Source organism: Fistularia commersonii, chromosome 34 (genome assembly GCF_037954325.1).
Source record: "Fistularia commersonii isolate RoL2024-O1a breed Wild chromosome 34, RoL_Fcom_v1.0, whole genome shotgun sequence".
Lineage (NCBI taxonomy): Eukaryota > Metazoa > Chordata > Actinopteri > Syngnathiformes > Fistulariidae > Fistularia > Fistularia commersonii.
Window position 1 is genome coordinate 9,159,029 of NC_141317.1, and position 27,536 is coordinate 9,186,564.

General features: G+C 46.1%; 2 protein-coding genes across 14 annotated transcripts in view; one reads left to right on the forward strand and one right to left on the reverse strand.

The window, feature by feature from the left end:
* LOC147214519 (membrane-associated guanylate kinase, WW and PDZ domain-containing protein 1-like) overlaps nt 1–22,094 on the forward strand; it is a 91,083-nt gene extending 68,989 nt beyond the window's left edge. For 12 of the 13 annotated variants that reach the window (XM_086141520.1, XM_086141522.1, XM_086141523.1 and 9 more), the window contains 11 exons: nt 3,585–3,619; nt 5,663–5,918; nt 9,274–9,365; nt 10,800–10,995; nt 11,083–11,385; nt 12,783–12,986; nt 13,832–13,919; nt 14,020–14,080; nt 15,236–15,379; nt 15,457–15,595; nt 18,972–22,094. In XM_086141520.1, the coding sequence (XP_085997646.1) occupies nt 3,585–3,619; nt 5,663–5,918; nt 9,274–9,365; nt 10,800–10,995; nt 11,083–11,385; nt 12,783–12,986; nt 13,832–13,919; nt 14,020–14,080; nt 15,236–15,379; nt 15,457–15,595; nt 18,972–20,098 (2,645 nt within the window). In that variant the 3' untranslated portion in view covers nt 20,099–22,094. Of the gene's footprint in view, nt 1–3,584; nt 3,620–5,662; nt 5,919–9,273; nt 9,366–10,799; nt 10,996–11,082; nt 11,386–12,782; nt 12,987–13,831; nt 13,920–14,019; nt 14,081–15,235; nt 15,380–15,456; nt 15,596–17,011; nt 17,104–18,971 lie in introns of all 13 variants that reach the window. The other variant, XM_086141532.1, reaches the window with a different exon arrangement.
* A 2,587-nt stretch (nt 22,095–24,681) lies between these two features.
* Nucleotides 24,682–26,179, reverse strand: LOC147214520 (rhodopsin). The gene has a single exon (XM_086141192.1). The coding sequence runs from the start codon at nt 26,074–26,076 to the stop codon at nt 25,012–25,014; it is 1,065 nt and encodes a 354-aa protein (XP_085997318.1). The 5' UTR covers nt 26,077–26,179; the 3' UTR covers nt 24,682–25,011.
* Between the last annotated feature and the right edge of the window lie 1,357 nt (nt 26,180–27,536).

Sequence of the window (27,536 nt, forward strand, 5' to 3'; positions counted from 1 at the left end):
GACACAGATTCATTTGGACGTTGTTTTAAGGACGTTACATCAACGTTGGATCGGCCTGGAGTGTGTTTTCACACTTTCATTTGCAGTGTGACTGCAAATCCAGACCTCCATGGGTTCATACATTTCATTTCCGTCGATCATTTTGGTGTGATTTTGTTGTCGGCACATTCAAATATGTAAAGAATTAAGTATTTCAGAAGAATATTTCATTCGTTCACATCTAGTATGTGTTATTTAACATATAACACGAAACACTTCTCGCATTTTTCTCCCCTGAAAAATAGGTTTTTCCTCACATGCTTACCAGGGAAACATATTTCATTCACAACCAGGAAGTATTATTTCAGTGTTCCCTTTATTTTTAGGAGCGGTGTATATATGTACATATTCAGGAAACTGCTGTTATTTCTCATATTCAATCAATTGATCAACCATGTATTCTTCATTATAACATTATTTCCCTACTATTGAGCGTAACTGAATATAAGCTGCATCAGCTAAAAATAACAAAATAAATCTGTGTACATATATAGGCCACTCTTGTCTATTAGCCGCAGGCGTAACATGAGATATTTACACGGAAATATTTTTTGAACTTTTAATTAAACACATAGCGGTAACATCCACAAATACATACTGGAAATGCTTTTTTCCAAACAGTGGCTGTAACACGGCAGATGAAAAAGATGAATAATAAATAAGACAAGGAAAAGTCCATCCATCCATTTTCTATCCCTGCTTTGTCCTGTTTCAGCTGATCTCCTGCGCACTAAAACCGTTAAAGTCGTCTTATTCGGTGTCGGAATTGAACCGCATCAGAATTTCACGCTAATTTCATCAGTCGGATGTGAGCAGGCTAATTGTTTTGGCGGCGTGAAGCTCGTTAGCCCAAAAAAAGTCCAGAGAATAGGGTTAGATGGAGAGGGTGGATTGGGTGAAGAAAAACAAGAAGATAGGAACTCAAAGCTGCTTTGTGATTGGTGGTGCTCATAAGCGCCGCCCACTACTAGAGCCTTCTTGAAGGCCGTTTGGAAAAAAAAAAACATTCCGATCACTGGTCAGATGTTTTCTCAAGACAAAATGAGCAGAAGAAGTCCGAGCTCTTCTGTCCTGTTCCACCTCAGAGGGGTGGAGTGAGCTAACGGCTAACTAACGGCTAACTGGGTTCCTCACACGGCGAAGCAGAGCAGGGAGAAGATAAAAACCCGCGACCCAGCTGATACTCCACGTTATCATTATAAATCGAGAAGAACCTACTCCATGGAGCTGCACATATTCGTACGCCCTCGTCCGTGAACATTTTACGGACGCAGTGAGAGGATATGAAGTGAGAAGGAGAAGGTTGATTGGCTGCACCGACCTCTGAAGGGAAAATCCCAAAGGAGAAGAAGAATTAATTCGATTATCTGTCCAGTAGGTTTTCTCCCGATTCAATAAAAAAAAGAGCTCCTAATTACGTCAAAATGAAGATAATGATGCTTTGTGTGTCACCTGGTCCGTGCACGCCGCCACTCCCAGCTCTCCCTCTCATCTGCAAACTGACACAGTTTTTTTTTTTTTTTTTTTTTTACTGTTTCTACCGAGGTTATTAATAGAACCCTGCCTTTTTAAGCCGGCGCCGCACGAGCGCCGACGATTTCGGAGAGTTTACAAGAGGCGGCGCGTCGCTTCGGGAGCAGAGCTCCTCCATCTGGATCACTGAGGGACAATAACCCGGTTAAAACCACAGATTGAAGGCTCGCATTGAACTCGGCGTGTTATATTGTGGGATTTAATTAGTGTCCGGGGTTAGGCTTGCAGATACATGTGTGTGTGTGTGTGAATAAATGAATGTGAGTGTGTGAATAAATGAATCCCCCTGCCGCTGCATACCTGCCCGGCCCGGATTACATATGTATGACACGCATGCATTTATGGATGCATCTCCGCGGCTGCGTGTGTGCAGAAACATGCTATTTCCACAATTCTCTCACAGAGAAGCTGCGCCGCGCATAAATATTACATCCGGCTCCGTTCGATAGGCTTCTCGTTGCACGTTTACATCAAGACCGGGGTTTTTTTTTTTTTTGTTTTTTTTTACGGCACGTGAAAACACACCCGCGTCCTTTTCTTCGCCGTCAACGCGGTCCGGGTTGTTTTGGGGTGTGTGAGGTGTTTGCAGGGCCGCCGGGGTCACGGTAGCGCGACGCGTTCGTCGCCGTCCGATAAAATATTTTTTGCGCAAATAAAGGCGCGGCTCTTTCACCGACACCCCGTCATCCAGACAATTATTTTAACTGGCGGGCCATGTTTTTTTTATTTCCATTTTTATGCACCGGCCAACTAGGTTTCATGGAGAAAATGAAAATTGCAATTTAGATATTTAAATAAAAAAATAATATTTTATTTCAACTTTAAGAATAAGAATGAGAACAACTTTATTTATCCTGAAGGAAAACATAACAATAATAAATAATAGTAGGAAATTGTATAAAAAGTGTAAAAAAAGAGGGGAGAATAAGAAATACAAATAAAACTATAAAATGTCAAAGTAACAAGGCTATAAAGTGTCTTACGGTCTTAAGTACAAAGATTTTTTTTAAAAGCATTCACGATCATATAAATGTACCTAGATTATTTTGCATGTAATCATCCATACCAAACTGAACAAAAGGAAAAAATAAGGAGTTTCCAAATTCAATATTGCTTGAAAATATTTGTTAAAATATTCAAAGAAAATAGTATGGCATGCCGGATAAAAAAAATAAAAGGAAAAAACAAAAGGAAAAAATAAGGAGTTTCCAAATTCAATATTGCTTGAAAATATTTGTTAAAATATTCAAAGAAAATAGTTTGGCAGGCCGGATAAAAAAAATAAAAAGGCAAAACGGGCCGAATGTGGCCCGCGGGCCGTAAAATGTCCAGTAATCCAACGGAGAAAGAGAGGGAGGGAGAAATGGAGGGGATGAATTATGAATAATATATATATAAAGAGAGAGAGAGCGAGGCGGAGGGGAAGCTGCAACAGAGAGTTTTAACATTTCATGATTTTTTCGCCGATGCAGCAGAAAAAGGCCGGGATGGACGCCGGCGTGCCGACGCACGTTCCAACCGCCCGGACGCTCGTCCCGAAGCGGCGTGAACGAAGAAAGACGAAGAAGTTTTTTTTTTTTTTTTTTTTTTTACCACGTGCAAAATGGCGGGAATGTGTATTCGCTCCCCGGCGCTGTGAACGTTCCCCCACCCGACAAGTATTAATATTTCATCGGCACAAATGAGATTGATCTTCAATGTTAACAGGAGAGAGAAAGAACTAGAGAGAGAGGAGAGAGAAAAGAGGGGAGGGGAAGGTAGAGATCAGCCTCCCTGTGCGAGCGACGGGAGTGGAAAAGAAACAGTCGTGCACAGCGAGCGCGCAGGAATCCTCCGCGATGATGCTCGACCCGCCGAAGCCCCGTCTCCGTGGGAACTAGCCGAAGGGAGGGGGCGGGAGGTCGTCCCTTGGCGTTCGGCGTCCGCTAACGTCCCGCCAGCGGTTTTCCATCCGAGCGGCGGAGCCACGTTTTTCTTAATGCTGTCTCTTTCTCTGTGCCGATGCTTTGCAGGAGTGGCGCCGGCCAAGAGGAGCCCCAAGCTGGTGGTGAGTATCGCACGTCGCACTCCCGCACACGTGTTCACCCTCCGCTAAGAGGAAAGCTATTTAAAGATACGACCAGGGAACTCCTCGCCACCTTTGTTTTCCTTTTTTTGCAGAGAGTTTAGTTCTTATTCCCGGGAAGCGTCCGATAACTCAAACGCCGCTTTTTTCGTTTTTTATCCTCCTCGACGAAAATCAACACGTGCCCCCCCCCGGTCGCTTTAACGGCTGAAATTAAAAGCGTCCCGCCCGGATTAGGATTAGTCGGGATGTCACCTATCCAGGTCACACGGAGAGGAGAGGCCGCTTTGAGGGGGTCCGGAAAGACCCGGCATTAGCGCCGCCCGGCTGTCGCTCGGGATTAGCCCTCCGAGGAGAAAAAGCAGTTTTTCCCCGCTTCGCTCTGTGTGATGTCAGTGAAATGTCACGCCGCGGAAGACGTCGTGGCGGCGAACGCCACCGCCATTTCCCCGGGCGACCGCGGCGGGAGACGGCTCTTTGGCGCTCATTGTTCACTTGTTGAAACTGCGGTTTCCCGCTGCCGGCGAACGCGTCGCCTTCTTCTCGCACGCCCGACGTTTGCAACATGAAATATGCAGATTGTGCTGAGCGGACGTTGATGGACGGATGGGTTGACGGATCAATCGATTGATTGATTGATGTTGTTATTCCTGGGGGGAAACTTGTGGTCGCAGCAGGTACATTCACACAGCTCAGGCAGAAGCACCTCGTGTGTGTGTGTGTGTGTGTGTGTGTGTGTGCGTTTGTGTGTGTGTAGGATACTGCATACATCTATGCATATATATGTATATACGTGTGACTTAGTATTATATACATGTATATTATTAAACATATATACATATATGTATTCTTATACGTGTGTGTGTGTGTGTGTGCGTGTGTGTGTGTGTGTGTAAATCAAGATACTGCAAGTATAGAATGATCAGGATCTCTAATTATATATGTATGTTATTAAACACATATACACATATACGTTTGTTTGTGTGTGTGTGTGTTTGTGCGTGTGTTTGTGTGTGTGTGTGTGTGTGTGTGTGTGTTTAATCAGGATACTGTAAGCATAGAACAATAGGGATCTCTAATTATGTATGTATGTTATTAAACATATATACATATATGTATTACAACAAATATTTGTCTGTTTGTGTGTGTGTGTGTGTGTGTGTGTGTGTGTGTGTGTGTGTGTGTACAGTATACTGTAAACTGAATACATTCATACCCTTGGGGTATAAATAATTTCGTGCTTGACTGTATGCGTGTATGCATACATTTATGTACATTCACCCCGGGGGTATGAATAATTTCAAACTTGACTATATATCTTTCTATATATAGAGATATATAGATATATGTGTATATACACACACACACACACACACACACACGCACACACACACACACACATATATTGCAGGACATGTTGGAGGTTCCTCAGTGCAGGAGATGTTTAGATGCATGAGTGCAGGAGCAGCAGTTTCCTCCTTGCAGATCCAGCCAGACGGCTTCATAACAGGATCCACTTCCTGTCCGGTTCCTCCAGTCAGCATCCGATATGAGCGTCTCCCGCGGAATTCAACAGGAGATCCTTCCCTCGGTCGCTTTCTCAGAGGAGAACCACCTCTTCTGGCCTTTTGTGGGTCACCCCTGGTGGACCCCGCGCCGTCTTTCCGGTCCTTCCGTTTGCACTTTAGCTCCGATCGCAGGATGCGACATCTCTCGGCAGTCAAATCCCCTCGTGTTTCAAGCTGTTTTTGTTCGGCGTCCATGGCAACCGAGGCATCCTTCCTGCGAACCTTTGGAGCCAAAGACGCAACGTCGGGAAAAAAAAAAAAAAAAAAAAGACGACCTTGAGTGTTTTCACTTTTCACTCTCCCCTGCATCTCACCCCTTATCAGTGACTCACTTATCACTTTCACTCTTTTCTCTCCCGCCATCATCCACTTCCTCCCGCCCCCGCCCTCCTTTTTTTTCCTTCCCTTCCTCTCTTTCTTTTCTCGCGAAACATCTTTTCACTCCGACCAACCCCAGCACCAGTTGGAGAGGAAGGACAGCCAGAGCAGCTCCCAGCACAGCGTGTGCAGCCACCGCAGCGCCCACGCCGACTCGCCCAGCCACCCGCCGTCCGCCATGCCTGGCGAGGCCGCGGCGCCGACCCCCGCCGCCCCGACCCAGCCTCTGCCGGGCCTGCCGCCCCAGGACGCCGCCGACGGAACCTTCACCCTGCAGAAGAAGCCCGACCCCTTTAAGATATGGGCGCAGTCCAGGAGCATGTACGAGAGCAGACGTGAGTACGATACGCTTTTTCTTCCGCCGTATCGCGGGAATTCCTTTGTTTGAACGGCGAGGTTCGTGGATGCATAGCGTCATTTTTCTTTATTCAATTGCAAATTGTTAACCGCTTTTTTTTTTTTTTTTTTACTTTTTTTCTTCGTTTTTCTATTTAACCACTGAAATGCAGCTCTGTGTTATATATAGATAATGATATATATATATATATATGTATATAGGAAATTCATATATTTTTCACATATATATGATATTTTATACATATTTGCTATATATGGACATATATATTCATAATATATTGGGTATATATATATATATATATATATTGTATCTGTACATGTATATATATATATATATATATATGAATATTCATATAAATAGACATGAAAAGTACATTTATGTGAAATTTATGTATATGTGTGTGAAATATATATATCCAAATATATTTGATATCTATATTGAATTTTACAAATCTATTTATGTGTGTAGATATGGATATTCATATAAATATATATGAACATATGAAAAATATATTTATGTGAAATTTGTATATATGTGAAATGTATATATTTAAATTTATTTGACATCTATATTGAATTTCATATATATGTTTATATGCAAATGTTTGTATGGATATATATATCTATAAAATATAAATTCATATAATACATATTTACATATATGTATATATTTATATATAAGTATATTATGTATTAAATATATATATGATACATATGTTTATAATTTTTTATTTATAATATTAATATAATATTTATATTTTTATTTATTTATATTTTATTTATATATTTATATGAATATATATTTACATATAAATATATATGTACATCTCAAATGAGTCACATTTGTGTCCCCGGGAGGGTGAGTCATTGTCTCTCTCTCTCTCTCTCTCACACACACACACACACACACACACACACACACACACACACACACACACACACACACACACACACACACATACACACATACAGAAACACGCACACAAAGACACGCACGTACTGTAAACGTTGACTTTGAGCGCCGCGGTGGCGCTTTTTGTGCGTTAGCCTCCGGCTTTAGTAAAAAGAAAAAAGCAAGACTAAAGCGGAGTCAGGGGGTCGAGGTCTGTTTGCGCGCACGTTTGCGACGCACGGACGGACGGATTCATCCCAGCATGGCAAAAGATGGCCATTGAGTGCCGGATGAGTTAAATGTGCTGTTTTTTTTCCACTGTTTTTGTGCAGTTTTTTCCCCCGCTAGCCTTGCAAGGACACGCCGCGAATAGACACCGCCAACCCCGATTGGACGGTCGGCCCACATTATCCACGTTGACGCTTCCGTCCACTTCTTTATCCTTTATTTAAATCCGTCAAACATCCCCTTTGAGTGTTTTTCTGGTCCTCGGCCATGAATGAAATGTCAGTAACAATCTGCAACATACTTAATGTTCATAAGCGTTAGCCGCGGTCGTCTTACGCTTCGCTCGCTTCAAGAAAATGGAGAATTGCCTTTCGGAGTAGCGGATAGCGGCGGTTTGAAGATAATGCGCTATTTTTCCAGGGTCTTTACGTGCTGCCGAAGACGGAGGGCTTTCAGGCCGCCGTTGTTTGCGGCCCTACGTGAGATGTTTGCCGTGCGTGGCGATAATCCCGGCAGGATGAAGAATCTAGGACTGACTGGCGCTTATTAAATATTGACCGACACGGAGACGCTTGCTTTTCGCCGTTTCTCTCTGACGAACCCCGAAAGGATCTCCTCTGCGAGCGGGAAATGGGAGGAGGACGACTGACAAAGAGTCAGATTCGGGGTTTCATCCCAACATGGCAGAGTTTGCCGTTTTTGGAGGTCGGCGGAAATCGATGATACAAATATTTGGGCGGCTCCATGGAGAAGGTTCATCTCAAATTTGACCCCAGGAAGTAGCCTCCTCCTCCTCCTCCTCCTCCTCCTCCTCCTCCTCCTCCAGGGGAACCTGCACCTGAAGCTCCACCAATAAAACAAACCACCGAAGAAGATGACCTAGACAACGTGGACAACGTGGAATAATAACGTGGTCTATCAGAGGGGTCGCAGGGTTTTATCTTCTCCCTGCTCTGCTTCGCCGTGTGAGGAATCCAGTTAGCCATTAGCTAACTCCACCCCTCTGAGGCGCAGCAGGACAGAAGAGCTTGGACCTTCTGGTCGCTCCATTTCTTGTAGCTTCTGCTCATTTCGTCCGGAGATAACATCAAACCAGTGATCTGGAAGTTTTTTTTTCAAAACAGCCTGCAAGAAGGCTCTAGTAGTGGGCGGGGCTTATGAGCTCCACCAATCACAAAGCACCTTTGAGGTCCTATCTTCTTCTTCTTCTTCTTCTTCTTCTTCTTCTTCTTCTTCTTCTTCTTCTTCTTCTTCTTCTTCTTCTTCTTCTTCAGGTTTTTCCCTTCAGGGGTCCCCACAGCAAATCCACCTTCTTCAACTTCATATCTTCTTTCACTGTGTCCATAAAGCTCCAGTTCCAGCATCCGTCAACCAATATCTTCCCTCTCCCTCCTCTGTCCATCACCCAACCATCTCTGACCTTCTCTCCAGAACATCTACCATGTGTCGTCCCTCTGATGGGCTCGTTCCTGATCCTCTCCATCCTGGTCGCTCCCAAAGAGAACCTCAGCATCTTCATCTCTGCCACCTCCAGCTCTGCTTCCTGTCTTTTGGTCATTGTCAGTGTTTGTAGATCATCTCACCACCGTCTCCTCCACCTTTCCTTTCCTTCCGGCTGATGTTCTTCTAGCTCACTTTTCTCCACCCATTCCAACCTGCTCGAACTCGTTTCTTCACCTCTTCTCCACACTCTCCTACGCTCTGGACTGTCGACCCGAAGTATTCTTGTCGAAATCTTATTGTCTTGGCAACTGGACTTGAGTTTCTTCACTTTCAGCCCTCAAACGAGAGGCTTCAGGAGTTTCCGAATATCCATCCTGGTCACTCCCAACGAGAACCTGAACATCTTCATCTCTGACCCTTGAGTTCCTTTGAATCCCTGAAAACCCATGGAGGAGGAGCTACAATGGTTCTAGGAGCTGAACTCCTTGTTCCAGCCTCGTTGCTAAAAAAGTTCTTGGACCAACAAAACGTTCCTCCAGAAACCCGCAGATCCAGTTACTGGTGTTCTTCTCAGAGGGTCAAGGCTCTCAGGCTCTCAACGTTCACGAGTCCGGTTCAGTCTGAGGAGTCCAGTGAGGACGCTCCTCGTAAGCTTACAATAACAACGGAAAGGTCAGCCTTAAAGAGGCGCTAGCTAGTACTTTGGTGGTTATTCAGAGTCCTGAGTCTCTTTTGCAAGGTCCAGGTCTGAGTTTCCTTCTGTGTTTCAGTGCCCGACTGCCAGGAGCAGGACATCTTCCTCTGGCGGAAGGACACGGGTTTCGGCTTTCGCATCCTGGGAGGAAACGAACCCGGGGAGCCGGTAAGGACGGCCTGCAGGGGAGCGGCTTCTGCACACAACAACGGACATTAAATACCAACTTCTCATTGTTCATGTATTTGTCTGGGAGAGTGAAAGACACGCCGGGAAGGAGAGAAAAATAAAATATCAGCGGTCTTCAAACCACTAGACCTAGCATGCCGCCTGCTTGTTATGCACTTTAAAAATCATATATATATATATATATATTCACTCCCACACGGCGTTAGGGTCACTGGCCCGGCTTGCAGGCGTCTCCCAACGCGAGAAGAATATCAGTTGTGGCCGTCCGTGTTTAATTCCGATTAATAAGCCGTATCATCATAATGATTCTAAGATAAGATACTTTATTGATCCCGCGATAAGGAAATTCAGTTGCCGCTAAAGCATTGCGGGGTAGAAAAAAGCGTGCAAATGGTGATAATTAAAAATAGATATGCAATTGTACAAAAAATGTACAACATTATGTACAATATAAACACAAAATATATATATATATACAGGACTGTCTCTGAAAATTAGAATATTGTGATCAAGTTCTTTATATTCTGTAATGCAATTACAAAAACAGAAATGTCATACATTCTGGATTCATTACAAATCCACTGAATTATTGCAAGCCTTTTATTATTTTAATATTGCTGATTATGGCTTACATCTTAAGAAAACTCAAAAATCCTATCTCAAAATATTGGAATATCATGAAAAAGTTTTTTTTGTTTTTTTTTTAAATTGCATTAGAGAAGATAAAGAACTTTATCACAATATTCTAATTTTCAGAGACAGTCCTGTTTATAAAAAGAATATGCATGAGAAACAAAAGAAATGCTTCGTGCAAAGAGTGAATAGAAGGGGACGTTAGTTGTAAAAAAGGGTATAATGTCCTTGTAAATATAATATAATATAAATATTGTGCAGATAATTGTAAGATGTTGCAAATTTGTGATTGAGGTGGTGGGGTAGTGGAAAAAAAAAACGGTTTTGGGATACTTGCATTGGCACTGAGCTACATGCAGAAGAGTTTAAGATAAGATAAACTTTATTGATCCCCACTGGGGAAATTCTTTTGTCACGGCAGCGTAACAGTTATAGTGTCAATAAATATGACTATAAATCTGAATAGAGATGAGACAACAGACGGCAGCGAGAATTATAACAACAACATCAAGGATAAGAACAGACTAAAAAAAAAAAGGAAAGGTGAAAATAGACGACCGAAACGACGACGACGGGGACAGGAACATAAGACGGCGTGAAAATAACGACAAAAAACAAACAAAAGAAGACCAACAAGGATTAAATAGACAACCGGTCCAGTTTATCGTTAATGTACGAGTCCACTACGGAGATCGTGGTTTACCGACCGCCCTTCCATTCCCTACATTTTATTTAGATTCACACCAAGGCTTGTGTTTCACCTCTGCCTCGCCCTCGCAGATCTACATCGGTCACATAGTGAAGTACGGGGCGGCGGACGAGGACGGGCGGCTGCGGTCGGGCGACGAGCTGATCTGCGTGGACGGCACGGCCGTGGTGGGCAAATCCCACCAGCTGGTGGTGCAGCTGATGCAGCAGGCTGCCAAGCAGGGCCACGTCAACCTCACCGTCAGACGCAAGACCCCCGGATACGGAGGTGAGAGGCTCCGTATCCCGAAAAACCGGGAGCGCGGCGCCGTCTGCGGAGCTCCGGAGGCCTTCAACCGCTCGTTCTCCCCGCCAGGGTCCAAAGGAGAAGGCGACGTCCCTCCGTCGCCGGCCTCCTCGCACCACAGCAGCACGCAGGCGCCCAGTTTGACGGAGGGCAAGCGAACGCCGCAGGGGAGCCAGAACTCGCTGAACACCGTCAGCTCCGGCAGCGGCTCCACCAGCGGCATCGGCAGCGGAGGCGGCGGCGGCAGCGGCAGCGCGGTGGTGCCCGCCTCGCTGCAGCCGTACGACGTGGAGATCCAGCGCGGAGAGAACGAGGGCTTCGGGTTCGTCATCGTGTCGTCGGTGTCCAGACCCGACGCCGGCACCACCTTCAGTAAGTGAGGCAACCTGGCGACCGAGTAGTTGGATTGTTTAAGATGGTGGTTCACGGACCGACCAACAGCTGCAGATGAGAAGAATCGTCCAGTTGGATTCCTTTCCGTGGAGTCTGTAGGGCTCCTCAGGGTTCTCCGGGTTCCTCCCGGAGTCCCAACACTCGCAGGAGCTTCAGTGGAGACCCTGAAATGTCCAAATGTGGTTGCCAGGGTCACGTGGAGGGTCTCCAGTGAACCTTCTCCATGTGTTTGGATGTGGGAGGAACCTGGAGGAACCCATCGCAGACACAAGGAGACCCCACAAAGAGAGGTCTCCCTGTGGGAATCCAACCAGGGACCTTCTAGCTGTGACGTCCACGATGGTGGTGCAGAAACGCGTCCATGGAAGCTACCAGTGCAACCCTGAGCCAAGCTTCGACTGCTTTTCAGTCGCTTTTTGCTCGTTTTACCCGACCTCCTGGAACGCCGGCGTCGGACCGCAGTGTTTTAATGCTCCGCCAGAAGGTCACGGACCTTCTACGGGGAGCTTAGGGATAAAGAGATTTCATTTTATGCAGCACTCACATTTTCTCAGGATCAGCTTTATCATGAAGACCATCATCGACGAGCCCGTCCTGTGCTGAAACCTTTTCGCCACGCGAGCGTCTCTGAGCTCTGTCGCTAAATTCTCCCGGCTAGCTTCTCCGCTACGGAGAAAAATACCATTAATCCCTGGCGGGTTGAAGCCGGGTGTAACTTGCGGCGTAAATATCCCGCGTCCCTCGGCGTCCTCCTTCGAGGTTTTGCCGCCTCGGCCCTCTCGGACCCCCCGCGCCTTCACGCGCCGCTAATGGATCCCGTCCACGTGGGACTCCGGTTTTTCCCAGACGGCTCCCGGCTGCAGAAGCATTACGCTCAAGTCCGTCAAGGACCATCCACCTGTCATCCCCACTGCGACCTGGGGGTGTTAACAGATTAGGCACTAAGCCCCCCCCCCCCCCATGCTGCTCCCCCTCCACCCCCTTTAATATCTCATTATTCCAAAAGTGCCGTCCAATCGTGAGAGGCGCGGTCCCGTAATGCATAGTGACGTTGCGGAAAAATATGGAATGCAAATTCTTCAATGGGGAGCGCAGATATCATGGACTCGTGCTGCATCTTTCGCCCATATTTACCCAGCGGCATCAAGGAAAGAGCGTTAAGCGTAGCAGCCGGCGTATCGATGCGCCCGTCCGGGCTTATTCTCCGCGGACAGTCCACATGCTGTAAATCGATTAGCTCGCTAGGCTAAGGGTGGGTTTCTGCATTCACTAGTGGACTTCCTCTTATTGTGCCTGTTAGCAGGGTGTCTTTCAATGCTAATTTGCTTTATTTATTTACCTTTTCCTTCCCAAAATACATCATTTGTGCACCAAAGCCGGAAACGCATGCGTGGCCATGCCTCACAAAATAGGCCGCATCATCGAGGGCAGCCCGGCCGACCGCTGCGGGAAGCTGAAAGTCGGGGACCGGATCCTGGCGGTGAACGGCTGCTCCATCACCAATAAGTCCCACTCGGACATCGTGAACCTGATCAAGGAGGCCGGGAACACCGTCTCGCTCAGGATCATCCCGGGTGACGGTAAGACTTCGGCTCGGCCGTTTCATAATGCAGGACGCTTTTTCATTTATTTATGGTTGCGGTGGCGAGGAAAGGACGCTTTTTTTTTTTTTTTTTTTACCCCCCAGGTGAACTCGGATGTTCTCCCGAGTCCGATTGCTAAGAGCCGCTCTGTGAATCTTTCTACGGATTTTAAACAGGAATTGGTTTATATTTCACCGCGAGCAGGTTGTGACTCGAAAGATATTTGCAGAGGGAGGTTTCCGCTCCGGTTCGGAGGGCAGTCGTGGGTGCGATTCGGTTTCACGTAGCAACAAACTGCGGCGAGTGAGCAGAGCTGGTCCGAGTAAATGGATAGAAGTTCATCGGCGACCCCGAATAACCCCGACGTGTGAACAAACACAACCTTTTTTATAATATTAAACGTTTATTTCCCCTTCGAGAAGAAACTTTACCGTCTGGCGTCTGGTTTTTACTTTTTACTTTAGCTAGCTTGTGGGTTACATTTTCAGCGCTCAAGTGACCGAGATGTAACCGAGAGATTACGCTCGTTTTTCAAAATAAACATTTTTTTATTTCTTGCGCGGTACCGATTGAGAGCATTTACTGCCTTTTTTTTCCGTTCTTTTGTCAATTCTTCTCCTTGATGTTGTTGTTGTTGTTCTCTCAGCTGTCTTTTTATTTGTGGATGTCTTTTGCCATCTTCTAATTTACTGTATTTATATTAATATTCATATTTATTAACACTACAACTGTTAAAAAGGAATTTCCCCTATGGGGTATCAAATCAAGTCCTAAGATCCTCTATTATTCTTTTTCTTTCCGTAAATGCACGAAACCGACGCGACGCTCCCTCTCCTCTCCAGAATCTTCCAACGCTTCCCTGCTGACCAACGCAGAGAAGATCGCTACCATCACCACCACACACACACCTCAACAGTCCAAAGAGTCACGGTAGGCGCCGAAGCCGAGGTTCCTGCTCGGAAATGTTGGGAAAAAATCCGCATTGCGTGATTAGAATATGACCTGATTTGTTTTGTTTGTCTTCTCAAAGGAGTAGCTCAAAGTCTAAAGGAGTTCCTCCACCTCCACCTTCACAAACTCAGACAGCACAGGTAAGAGTGCGGTGATGAGCTTTGCCAACATGAAGCAGACTTTTTGGGTCCAGTGAGGACAAACTCCGTGATCCAGCCCTTTAGAGCAAACGTACGGCCCGCGGGCCGGGAGCGGCTCGCCGAGGGGTCGGATCTGGCCCGTGGAATAAATCTACAATTTTAAAAAAAAACATATAAATCATGAACTACTTTTGAAAAATAAAAATGCGGTTCCTATATTGTCTGCAGGGATGCACTGTTTTAGTCAGATTCCTGCAGATGGCAGTGATGCAGCTTCCGGGTTTGTAAACGGCATTTTGTCTTATTGTTATTTATTTATTTTTTGAACATTTATGAAAACAGAGTTCCTTGACAGAGTCACACACATTCTTAAAAAACCTCATGACAAGATATACATTATACAATATTCTTTATAGGTCACTTATTTCCTCACTAGCAAGCAAAAAATAAAAAAAAAACATCAGTCAAATAGAGATGATATCTTCAACTCTCCAAATATTTTTTAATGGATGCCCATTTGTCAAGACATAGGTCTGTTTGAAGTCGTAAGTTTGGTGTTATGCTTATTGTTATTTTTATTGTTTACCCGGTTTTTCCGTTGGACCCGACACCTTTACCACCAAGATGCAGTTGTCAAAAAAGAGAAAAGTTGACATGGAGTGCAGGGTTTTCCAAGAAAAATGGACCGCTTCTTATTTGTTGGTTGAGGTTAATAAGAAAGCTGTATGCTCGGTGTGGATGCGGCATGTTTTCGGCATATGAGACTCAAAAAATACAACAAAATGCACGAAGAACCGGGAAGACGGAAGCGATAGTGCTGTTGATATTGCACTTACTTTTTCACCATCTCCGGTTTGTCACCCCTGGTTTTGACGGCATCGTGAGCTCCAGTCCTTCTGGGTGCAGATGTGTTCGGAGCAAACTTTTAAAAAACAGGGAAATAAGTTTGGATCCCAGCCGCCGGCGGTTCCCTTGATGAGCGATCTGATCTCCCAAGCACCGAATCACATTGATGAATTATTCATCCGTTCACTCGGGGATCTTGTAGGACCACTGACATTTGAAGAATTCCCGCCGCATCGCTCGAGTCCTGAAGTTCACGTTCACCTTTTGACCCGAACACACATCTGCGACTTTCCCCCCCTTTATCCGCAGGATGATGAGTTCTACTCCGTGGACCTGGAACGTGACAGCAAAGGTTTCGGCTTCAGCCTGCGAGGAGGACGGGAGTACAACATGGACCTGTACGTCCTGAGGCTGGCCGAGGACGGCGCCGCCGTCCGGAACGGCAAGATGAGGGTACGGAACGTCGACGCGGACTCGATGCCGCTCTTCCCCCCTGTGAGATAAAACCCGTAACGCCGCCTCTGGTCCAGGTGGGAGACGAGATCCTGGAGATCAACGGCGAGAGCACAAAGAACATGAAGCATTCGCGTGCCATCGAGCTGATCAAGAACGGCGGGCGGAGGGCGAGGCTGGTCCTGAAGCGAGGGGACGGATCGGTGCCCGAATACGGTTGGTGCTGAACACGGGTTCAGTCCCGCTTCTCGTCTTATCACTGATATGATGTCGACTGTTGAATACAGTAACACCTTGACTTACCGCTTTACGTGGTGCTCGTAACTCAGTTTGCTCGTAAATCACATTTAATTCAAATGAATCGTTCAAATGAATCGTTCAAATGAATCGTTCAAATGAATCGAAACGCTGTTTATCCCTTCCAGCCCACCGGTTCTGTAATATAAGAATTCAAGAAAGTGTGCTTTTGTAAATAGCAAATCACATCCAAGAGGATAATAATGAGTTGGAGGATTATAAGTACTTTGGGTCAACATTCCAAAGCGTCGGAGAGTGTGGAGAAGAGGTGAAGAAACAGGTTCAAGCAGGTTGGAATGGGTGTAGAAAAGTGTCAGGGGTACGAAGAGATAGAAGAACATCAGCCAGAAGGAAAGGAAAGGTGGAGGAGACGATGCTGAGATGATCTACAAACACTGACAATGACCAGAAGACAGGAGGAAGAGCTGGAGGTGGCAGAGATGAAGATGCTTAGCTTGTCTTTGGGAGCGACCAGGATCAGGAACGAGTCCATCAGAGGGACGACACATGGTAGATGTTTTGGAGAGAAGGTTTGGTCATGGACAGAGGAGGGAGAGGGAAGATATTGGTAGACTGATGCTGGAATCGGAGGTCTGGAGGAAGACCGAAAGAGAAGATGATCCAGAGAATGGGGTTGGATGGAGAAGGTGGATTCGCTGTGGGGATACATGAAGGGAAAAGCCCAAAGGAGAAGAAGAAGAAGAGGCACGAATGGATAATAAGATGTAAACAAGTGTTTACCGGCTCCAGCCTTAATGCCACAATGTGTTGCTAAATGTAGCTTAGCTACAGTTTATCTCTGAACATTTATGGACGGAGTGAAACCGCTCCTCTTTCTAAAACCGACTCTTCCGACATCACTTCCTGCCAACAACGACTTCCGCGATTCTCTCTGAGCGGCGGCGCGTCCCGCCATCTTTAAACGCCGCTTCACGGAAACATCGACGGCAACGTGGGCACAAAACGCCCGTCCCGCTCCGATCTGGGCTTCAAATGCAAAGCAAAAACATGGCAAACCCCTCTGAGCCAATGCGCTTGTAAGTCAAGGTTGCACTGTATCGCATTTTAATGCGGCGTATTGATCGGGGGACGCCTGATAATTGATGTAGTTTATAAGTTCTCCCGCTCTGATGATGAATAATGTTGTCTTTCTCGACGTGCCCCTTCTTCTCTCTTTGACGATGCACCGTAAAAACAGCCTCTCGTCTGTTTCTATTTGTTTCTCTCCTCTCTTCTGTTCCCCTCCTCTTCTTTTTTTTTTTTTATATTTTCTGGTCGTCTCTTATCGCCCTCTTCCTCTTCCTTCCCCCGCCGGGCTCTTCCTCCTCTCTCCAGCGATGATGGCTCCTCATCTCGCTGTTGGTACGATGAGGAATGACAAGATGGGAGAGCCCTGTTTCTACCTAATGGGCCAAAATCAGACCACGGTTTGTAGCCAAGCCTGTCCCGACTCACCGTCCTCGTCATCTTTCCCCCGACTCGCCTCCCGCTCCATTCACCTCCTCCCCGCTCGCTTCCTTCTCGATGTTTCTGCACGGATGTGTCGTACGTGCTCTGTGTGTTGTCACTTTTTTTTTTCACGCCTGTGAAAACACACCCCTTCTCCGCCGCCGCTGCTGCTGCACAACCTCCCCTCTGCAAGCCACAGAATACATATTTTACCGCTACTAACTTCACACCCCTGCCTGTCACACGCTGCTGCCATAGCAACCTGTTTGACCATCGGCAGACCCCGAACCCCGCTCTTGTTTTGGTTGTTTTGATTCCCCTCCCTTCCTCCTCGCTCTCCCGCCCCAGTGATTCACCTTCAGTTGGTCGCCCTCCATCCCCGATGGTTTCTCAGGTGCCTGCAGCGTCACCGACATCCCCCGCCCTAAACCCGCCGGCGTGCCACGTCTGCTGCCGACATCTCGACCCGCAGAGAACATGTTGAAGTGACTTGTTTATTCAAATGCGTTATTTTTTTTTCATGCATCCGTGTACATACACTCGTAGCTGGGCGTAGCGAGATACGTATGAAAATGCAAAGGATCACTGCGGTCAAGTAACTTTAATAAGAATTAGGGCTGGGACTTTAAGGTGGTAGTTTTTTGATTTAATCGATGACGGAAAAAATAAGGCGCGAAGAAAATGTACGCATTTTAATCGCACTTTACGGCGTGGGATCTTTCTTAGCATTAGCATGATGGACCAGGCGGAGGGGAATTTAGATACAAGAAACTTCCAGATTGACATAAAAACAGAAATGTTGTGTGGACTTTAGCACGTTAATAATGTTAGCTTTCTACGAGCGCACAGGATGATAACATTAGCTTTGTACACAGCAGGTAGGTGGATAACGTTACAAAGCTTATAGGTCGATAATGATAGCTTTGTGTGAGCATGCAATGTTAGCTTAGCACAAGTGCGCAGCTCTGTAATGTTCAGCTTGTCGATAATGTTAGCATGAGCTTTACACAAGCACGTGGGATGTCGATAATGATAGCTTTGTGTGAGCATGCAATGCAGGTTAGTCATGTTAGCTTAATATGAGCGTACAGGCCAGTAATGTTAGCTTTATAAGAGCATTTCGGATGTTAATGTCAGCTTTGTCCGAGCACAAAGTTCAACAATATAAGCTTTGTATGAGCATGCAGGTCGGTTAGATTAGCTTTGTATTAGCATGCGGGTCAACAAAGTTAATTTTGTGTGAGCGTGCAGGATGGTAATGTTCGCTTTGTGCAAGAGCATACGTTTATAACGTTAGCTTTGTCCGAAGGCACGGGTCGGTAACATTAGCGTTGCGCAAAAGCGCAAGTCGGTAATGTTAGCTTTGCCGCAGAAGATATGAGCGTCGCTAACACGAGCAAGCACAACATCGTCGGTCAACACCTGATCAGATGTCGGGTTTCAGATTCAGAAACCGACCGTCCGAGTCGGATAAATCCACCAATCGACCGACGAGCTGGATGCCTGTGGACCGTAGACCACGCTCCCCTCCGCGGTAGAAGATCAGGGATTACAGGAGGCGCGGTGGATCAATTCAGCGACGTCAAAACAAACGTAGCGGCAGCATGAGGAGCGGGGGGAAGTAACACGGGTCATGATGACGACACAAAACTCATCTAGCGGTCGGTGTCGCGGGTCGATGGACCATAAAGCAAGACGTTGACATTCGGGCTCTTGTGAAATGCGATTAAAATGTGATTCATCCCGATTAACCGCACATTTTTAATCGAGTCCCTCCCCTAATGATAATAAACAGTGAACTATTTGTTTTCTAAAGACGAACCGAATTCCCTCTCCTCCCTTCCAGACGGCAGCAATGACGGGAACCCTTCCGCACTCGGGGCACAAAACACTCCGGAAGTGAAAATGCTGCCGCCCTACAGCCGATATCACACCTCATTGGAGTCCAGTTATCCACCAGACTTTCACAAACCATCACGCCAGGAGGACGCTGCGCGTGGCCGAGACAGGAACAGGGACAGGACTGGGTCAGATCAGATGAAATACCAAGGCCGGCAGTTGAACCCCCACCATCATCACACCTGGAATAACAGTCACAGTCAAAGTAACCCCAGACAGCGATCTCCGGACGACAGCAACGGCGGTAGCCCTGGCAACAAGAAAGGCCGCGGCCGCAAAGTCAAGAAGTCTGAGTCGGAGAGCGGCATCTCTAAACTCCTGAAGACTTTGAGGAAAGACAACTCGGGGAAGAAGGCCTCGGCCGCCGAGAAACCGAAGGGGCGAGGGCTGTCGAGCAGCAGCTCTACTTTGGACGGTAGGTTTCGTCCGCAGCGCCGCGGCTCCCTCGACCGCTCGCCGACCCGAAAGCGCGCCTCTTCCCCCGATCGTCGGCGAGCCAAGTCGATGGACCGCCGGGCGGAGCGGGCGGCGAGGGACCGCACGCCCGAGAGGGAGCGCGACGACGGGGGCTTCCTCGCCGTCACGCCGGAGCGCAGGTTCTACGAGCGACGGGCGCTCAAGGACTCGCACGTGGCCGGGCGGCTCCGGGAGGCTTCGACCCCCGAGCGCAACACCGCCGCCGCCGCCGCCGCCAACAACAACAACGACGGAGATTCGCTGTCGCTTTCCAGGGGCCGCGCGTACGAACGGGCGGCGAAGAACGGCAACCTCCTGAGAGACTCGTCCTCGGAGAGAAAAAGGGAGAGGTTTGACACCAACGGGACGCCGGAGAGACGATACAGAGCGGAACGGGACTCTTCCCCCGACAGCAACTACAGCCGGGAGGAGCTGAACTATGCAGCAGCACCCAGACTTAAGGACTATTATAGCATGATGAAGAACAATGCTGCACACAACAACGCTGCCTACAACAACTACGGCCAAAACAATAACACAGCAGGCCAAATTCCAAACCAGCTCCCAGAACCCAAGAGAAGGCTGTACAAAGAAAGCCCCAAAGACCTCAGCATCTAGAGAGGAGCAGCGACCCCCCGAACCCCTCGCAAGCCTCTCCTCTACGTGCGACCTTATGTACACTACACTGGAATCGGACTTCTGAGAATACTAACTCTTGTGCTCTCTGGTTTATCGATAGATTTTCGATCGACTTGTGATCCCGTTCGCGAGATTCATAAAACGGCAGGTGTACAATCCTATCAGTTCATGCTGGTTGTTTTGTCATTGTTATAGTTACGTTGAACATAACAGAGGTTGTCGTACTATAGTAAAAGTATTGTATGTGCCTGCATATGAAATCAGTGATATTGCTTTTCGTCGGCATTGCTGAATCTAAATATTACGTTCCTTCAGAGGTATGAAACATGCTTCCAGTTGTGGTAACTTCTAAATACAACGTCGGTTTCCCCCCCCCCCGCTGGTTTTTCCCGGACGCCCCGCCCTTTTCCATTCCCGACTATAGCACAAGGCGCCGCCGGCTCACCGGGACCGTCGGAACTCGGTCGCGATTCCAAATTTCAACGTCAGGCGGTCGAAAGAAAGAGATGCGTTTATCGGTCGTGTTTCGTTTTGGTTTTTCCTTCGAATACACTTGTTTGGCCTGTTTTTCATTTAATTTGGCACATATCTTGAGCAAACTTCACGAGATGTTTAAGGACCAAGGTAGATGTATGCGCTGTACTTCAGCGCCCTCTCACGGCCCGAAACTCCAAGAGAGGCGTCTGAAAACACACGTGCACAACGTCCAGAACAGTAGATGGAGGAGATGGAGAACCGCGGGAGGAATCGTCCGACTCCTTCGGACGATCCCGCGCGAAAGAGCACCAGCTTGAAACTGCCACAGAAGACGTCGGAACGCAGCTTCGACGGCTAAAAATTAAAAAAAAAAAAAAAAAAAAAAACGGGAGTTGGTAACAAACGGATGAACATGCACTGAAACCCCCCGGAGTCCCGGCGAAACCCGTCTTCGCGTCTTACGAAGCCCGCATTTGCACACTGACCGCCGTCGGAGGGGGGGGTCTGACACAAAAAGCTGACGTGGTTGGTCGTGTTGGTGAGATATTTGGGGGTTCCCGGTACAGGAGGCGACCGATCTGCCATGCTGAGCCACACCGTCACACCACTGGAGTCTGACTGCTGCTTTATGATGTGTTTCCTGTGTAATTATGTTGTTTTTTCTTTTTTGTTTTTTTTTGTTTTTTTGTTTTTAAATGTTTCATTTTAAACAGATGTATTGGATGAACCACAACAAACGCATTGTTCGATCACTGTTGTCGCCATGGTACTGTATTTAACAAAAAGAAAAAACAAAAAAAAAAATACATGAGACACACTTATGAAGTTAACCTGTTGGCCATCACCTGTAAAGATATTTTCCAATGTAACTATTAGGAAACCTGTCGAGGATTAAAATGTTGCCTTTCTTTCTTGTACAAAAGAGAAATTTATGAAAAACCCTCAAGAGTGAGGAATGTGATATTGTGTTTATATCTCTCTCTCTCTCTCTCTCTCTCTCTCTTTCTATCTCTCTTTCTCTCTCCCGAAAATGGACCTGACGATTTATGGGAAATATGTTGATTTACTCCGGATCAGGTATGTAAAGACCTTTTAGAATGAAAGACTGTATTTGTTCAATCAGAAACTTGTTTGTCGGTTTATATCTCTCTCGATGGTTAGCCTGCCTTTGTATTATAAAGCACTTGTATGCAGTCTGTGTTCTTCAAGCATTATTTCTTGCAATGTGCTCCGGACATAATGCTGTCTGTGTGTCGATAAAAGCAGTACATGTATATGGGCCAATCTTTTTTATAAAACTATGCATATATAAATATTACATTGTTCATAGCTTTATTTGACCCATGAAGCTATACATAAACATTAGTCTAAGTACAAGTAGATGTGGACTTATCCAGCTTCTTTCCTTGAGATGGATTACAATGTATATGTAGCTATCAAAAGAAGTCTGTGAATGCTATTTTTATTATAAAATAAAGTTTTTTCCATACAAATTCAACACGTATTTCATATTTCTGCGCCGCCGGTTTCGCTCAAAGGGACTTTTGTGGGATGTTTACCAATACTCATTGATTCATGCATTCATTAGCTGTGATTGGACGAGAGGCGGGGTTCGACCAATCACAGGGCCACATGGTGAGACGTACAACCATTCTGTGTCACAATTTGGGGTCACCGGCGAATCTCCTGCATGTTTTTGGACTTTGGGAGGAACCCGGAAGATCTAACTCGCTGGTTTGACATTGTTAAGATGCACCGCTTGAGAAAGAAACTGGATTTTTTTTTTTTTTTATGTAAATTCTAGAAAAAAAAAAGATCACTGAGTTCCCCGAACCCCCCCGAGCTCCTCAAACCAAAGCTCTCAGTTGGAGTTCGACTTCTAACTGCTTACCGAGCATATCTGTATCCCAAGATGGATCCACCGGTTTAGTGGTTGCTATGGCTACGCATGAAGGTCATTGGAGAAAAGAGCTTTCTATTCCTCCCGCCTGGACGTTCTGCAAAATCCATAGAAAATAAAGTAACCTAACGGAATATTCCAATGGCTCCTTGGATTCCTGGTATTTTGACAGCTGGTTCTTTAGCATCTCTGGCAGATTTAGAGAAGAAGGAAGCCCACGGTGGTCAACGTCTAGTTAAACACACCGACCTGGAGGGGAAGATTGCAACCTTCATGTCTCCTAAACGGCCATAACCCCTTTTGGGAACTACACAATCCTTGTCCATCTTCTGTGATTCGATTACAAAAACAAAAATGTGATACATTCTGGATTCATTACAAATCAACTGAAATACTGCAAGCCTTTTATTATTTTAATATTGCTGATTATGGCTTACATCTTAAGAAAACTCAAAAATACTATCTCAAAATATTCGAATATCATGAAAAAGTAATTTTCTTTTTTTTTTAATCTATCTATCTATCTATCTATCTATCTATCGATCGATCGATCTAGACTGAGCTTTTTCGATCTAGACTGTTTCAGGTTTTTTGTTTATTCATGTATTTAATTTAATTTAATTTTATCTGTAACTATCTATCAATCAATCAATATATATATCTATAGCTAGTGAGCTTGCTATCTTGCTACCTAGGTAGCGAGCCATGCCGTTTTAAGTTATTTATTAATTCACGTATTTATCTTATTATATGTATTTTTATTTTAAAACGCAAGGAGGATTCGTGGTGGAACCATCATCATCAATCCATCATCCCTTCTCTCTCATTAGCAAAATGAAAGTCTTAATTGGAAATTGTGTTCATTGGGTGACGTGTGTGAAACTTTACTCCCCTATTAAATTGATCCCAATCTGGCGCGGATCCTCGTGCACGACGTCGCGAGACGCGTCAGGAATCGAGCCGCCGACCCGCCAGCTTCTCGCCCGCCCCCGATGATTAACGCCCTGCAAAACTTACCAACCAGATGATTCATCGAGACGAATCCGCGGTGAATATTTTGAAGAACTTGCGCTAAATCCTTCACGTTTCTATGAATATTAACGTGGAATATTGTGAAATATCAGCTCCCGGGCCATCTATCAATCAATCAGTGTATATATTTATAGCTAGTGAGCTAGCTATCTTGCTATCTAGGTAGTTAGCCATGCTGTTTTAGGTTATTTATTAATTCATGTATTTATTTTATTCTATGTATTTTCATGTATTTTCATTTTGTTTTATTTGATATGTATCTATCTAGACTGTTTCAGGTTTTTTGTTTATTCATATATTTAATTTAATCTAATTTTATCTGTAACTATCTATCAATCAATCAATATATATATATCTATAGCTAGTGAGCTAGCTATCTTGCTACCTAGGTAGTTAGCCATGCTGTTTTAGGTTATTTATTAATTCATGTATTTATTTTATTCTATGTATTTTCATGTATTTTCATTTTGTTTTATTTGATATGTATCTATCTAGACTGTTTCAGGTTTTTTGTTTATTCATATATCTAATTTAATCTAATTTTATCTGTAACTATCTATCAATCAATCAATATATATATATCTATAGCTAGTGAGCTAGCTATCTTGCTACCTAGGTAGCTAGCCATGCTGTTTTAGGTTATTTATTAATTAATGTATTTATTTTATTATATGGATTTTTATGTATTTCTATTTTATCTTATTTAATATCTATCTATCTATCTATCTATCTATCTATCTATCTATCTATCTATCTATCTATCTATCTATCTATCTATCTGACCTGCTTTATCCAGGACGTCTCAGCCTAATGTGATTAATATTAGTCATGAGATGAACCCAACGTGGCGTCGTGCAAGATTAATAATGTTGTTATCCCTTTATCTCGGACGGGTTCCGAGTCCAAGGTCGAACGGAGTTGCTGGGAAGCGACGTGGAGGCCGGGGAAAAAAAAAATTCTCATGAATTCAAACGAAATTTCACATTTTAATCAAAGCGGCTCCCCGGATGCTCATTAAGACGAGCTAGAAATGGACTGGAGACGTTAGCGCTCTCTGAATAATTCCTTCACATTTTTATTCCTCCAATTTAATCTACGACACACATTTGGAAAGTCGCCGGGCCAGTCGCGAGTAAAACATAAACAGGGTGCGTCATTTGCAAAGTGCGTTTTATTTTACGTTGCTTTGATTACATGCCTCTACATTCAAAAATAAGCCAGTATCATTTAGGATCCGACTGTGAGGGATTTAAACAAAAATCCCATGGATTTTTCGACGTCGGACGTTCTGTACAAACAGGAACAACTCTGTGATGGGCTGATCTTTCCTTCAACTGTCTTTCGGTTGAACCAACTTGTTTGTAAAAATACAAAACAGGAAAAAAAAAAGAATCTGTAGACATTAGCCTTCAGTCGTTTCCCAGGGGGAGCAGAAGTCTTCTTCTCGGATTGTGGATCAGGGGGCCTCGGTTTGAGGGCCCTTTTATGCCGGGGAGACAGAGCTGGAGGAGACGGAGGAGGCCTCGGTCTTGGAGGCGGTGGTGGACGCACCCTCTTCCTCTTCGAAGGGATTCTTTCCGCAGCACAGGGTGGTGATCATGCAGTGGCGGAACTGCTTGTTCATGCAGATGTAGATCATGGGGTTGTAGATGGAGGAGCTCTTGGCGAAGAAGGCCGGGATCGTCATGAAGACCGGTCCGAACTCGGAGCCCTGGTGTGTGAAAATCCACCAGGCCACGGAGGCGTAGGGCAACCAACATACCAGGAAGGCGATGACCATGAGCACGACCATGCGGGTGACCTCCCTCTCGGCCCTCTGGGTGGTCTCGGACTCTTGCTGGGCGGCGGCGGCCTCCTTGACGGCGCAGAGCAGACGGCCGTAGCAGAAGAAGACCACGGTGAGCGGGGTCATGAAGTGGCAGGTGAACATGTAGATCACGAAGGTCTCGTTGTTGAAGCCCTCGGCACGCGTGTAGTAGTCGACTCCGCAAGAGCACTGCATGCCCTCGGGGATGTAACGGGACCAGCCGACGAGCGGCGGCACGGCGCAAGCGGAGGCCATGAACCAGGTGAAGGCCAGACCCATGATGGCGTGATTCTCGCCGAAACGGAAGTTGCTGATGGGCTTGCAGACGACCACCCACCTTTCGATAGCCAGCACGACCAGAGACCAGAGGGCGATCTCACCGCCGAGGGTAGCGAAGAATCCTTCCAGGTTGCAGCCGAGGCGGCCGAGGACGAAGTAGCCGTGCATGGAGGTGTACATCGTTGTCGTGAAGCCCCCGAACACCATGAAAAGGTTGGCCACGGCCAGATTCAGCAGGATGTAGTTTAGAGGGGTGCGCAGCTTCTTGTGTTCGATGGTGACGTACAGAGTGAGGAAGTTGACGGGGAAGCCGAGAAGAATGAGCAGGAACATGTAGGCCCCCAGGGCGGCGTAGGCTGCCGGGTTGACAAGGTAGTACTGCGGGTATTCATAGGGACTCCGGACGATGCCGGTGGTATTAACCATAGGGACGTAGAAAAAAGGTCCCTCTGTGCCGTTCATGGTTGTGGCTTGGCGGTGGCTATCAGCCCTTCGGTGCTCTTTCTTCTGGCTGCGTCGGGAAGCGATGGAGAAGGATCTTGCTACAAGTGGACCGGGGTGGCGGCACTCGGGCTTTTAAAAGGCACACCTTGGATTATCGCTTTCCAAATCCGTCAGCACAAAGTGATTTAGGCCAGAGTTAATATCTAATCCAGCCACCACTGCAACATAACTGACCACTCATCAAGATATTAAGGTTACATCTGCTCGGTCCTCTTTCGGAGCCGTCCGACGGCTGTTTTTACGCCGTAAACGAAACTGGGTGTTTTTGCGACACCGCGCCTGGACTCGATGTTTGACCGTTAGCGCCGGGAAACGACTCCCGAACCTCCTCTCTTCCTCTGACGTTTTCAAACCCACGCGTGTTGAATAACTCATCCCGTGCACAAGAGAGCCGTTACAAGAGCGTCCGGCTTTTTAAAATCAAGGTTTTCGTCGGATTTTTCTATCGGGCGGCGCAGCAGCGCGGTGGTTAGCGCTCGCGTAGGCGAAGGTGTGTTGGTTTGTCGGTCCAATAACACACAGGAGCTTCATTCGAACCCCGATGACTTCGACGACAGGATACGGGGTGCAGAAAATCAACAAATATGTTTCTTCACTCACGTTCGGCCACGGAATTACATCATCGCCGACTTAATCATTTGACGAAAAACAGTTTTTGTCAACCGCTTATTCAACCAGTGGCTCCGTTTTTTTTGTGTTTTCTGAAAAACCAGCGTGTCGCAAAAGGGCCGAACCCCCGCCGCTGATCTCAAACCCTCCTCACAAAGGGTCACCTGGAAGTCGATTCACGGTTGCACACTAATGGCGTTTCCAGGAGTTTTATATAAAATACGTGAGAAGCGTTTGGACTTCCAGTGCAAAGCGCAGCGCCGCCGAGTGATGGGCCGCCTTAACTGTTGAAGAGCTCAGCACTTTCCTAATGGGTGTTGTATTAAAGAGATTTGGAGCTTATAGACGCGTCGCTCTCACAGCTCTGTAATGGACTTAACGCCGCCGAGGGTCACTCTCACTCGCTCAGGATGATACCGCGTCTTTTTTCGTCATCGCCGGCCCTTTTTGTACAATATCGCAGCGGGTCAGGTGCACATACCACACGTATGAACATCCGCGGCGAACGGGTATTTATTTATGTGCAATCAAAATCATCTCTGTAAAAAATATTATCAATGCTTTGCCTTTTTTTTTTTTTGCACAGAAAATACAGATTTACATGAATATCAATGTAGCACCGCGGGGATTGTGGTATTTTCCACGCAAGGGAAATCAGTAATTATACAATGCCGGAGTGGCTGACCGGGTATCGGCTAATTGCTACTTTGGCAAAATCAGAAGGTGTTTGCGTGTCGTCTCATCTGGAAAACCAGAAACAACGTCTGCCATTGAATTTTGCGTGACTGTGATAAAAAATAAGGATCGGA

Bases quoted from the DNA above. Each gene is read 5' to 3' on its own strand.
- LOC147214520 (XM_086141192.1), bottom strand. From the start codon at position 26,076: ATGAACGGCACAGAGGGACCTTTTTTCTACGTCCCTATGGTTAATACC.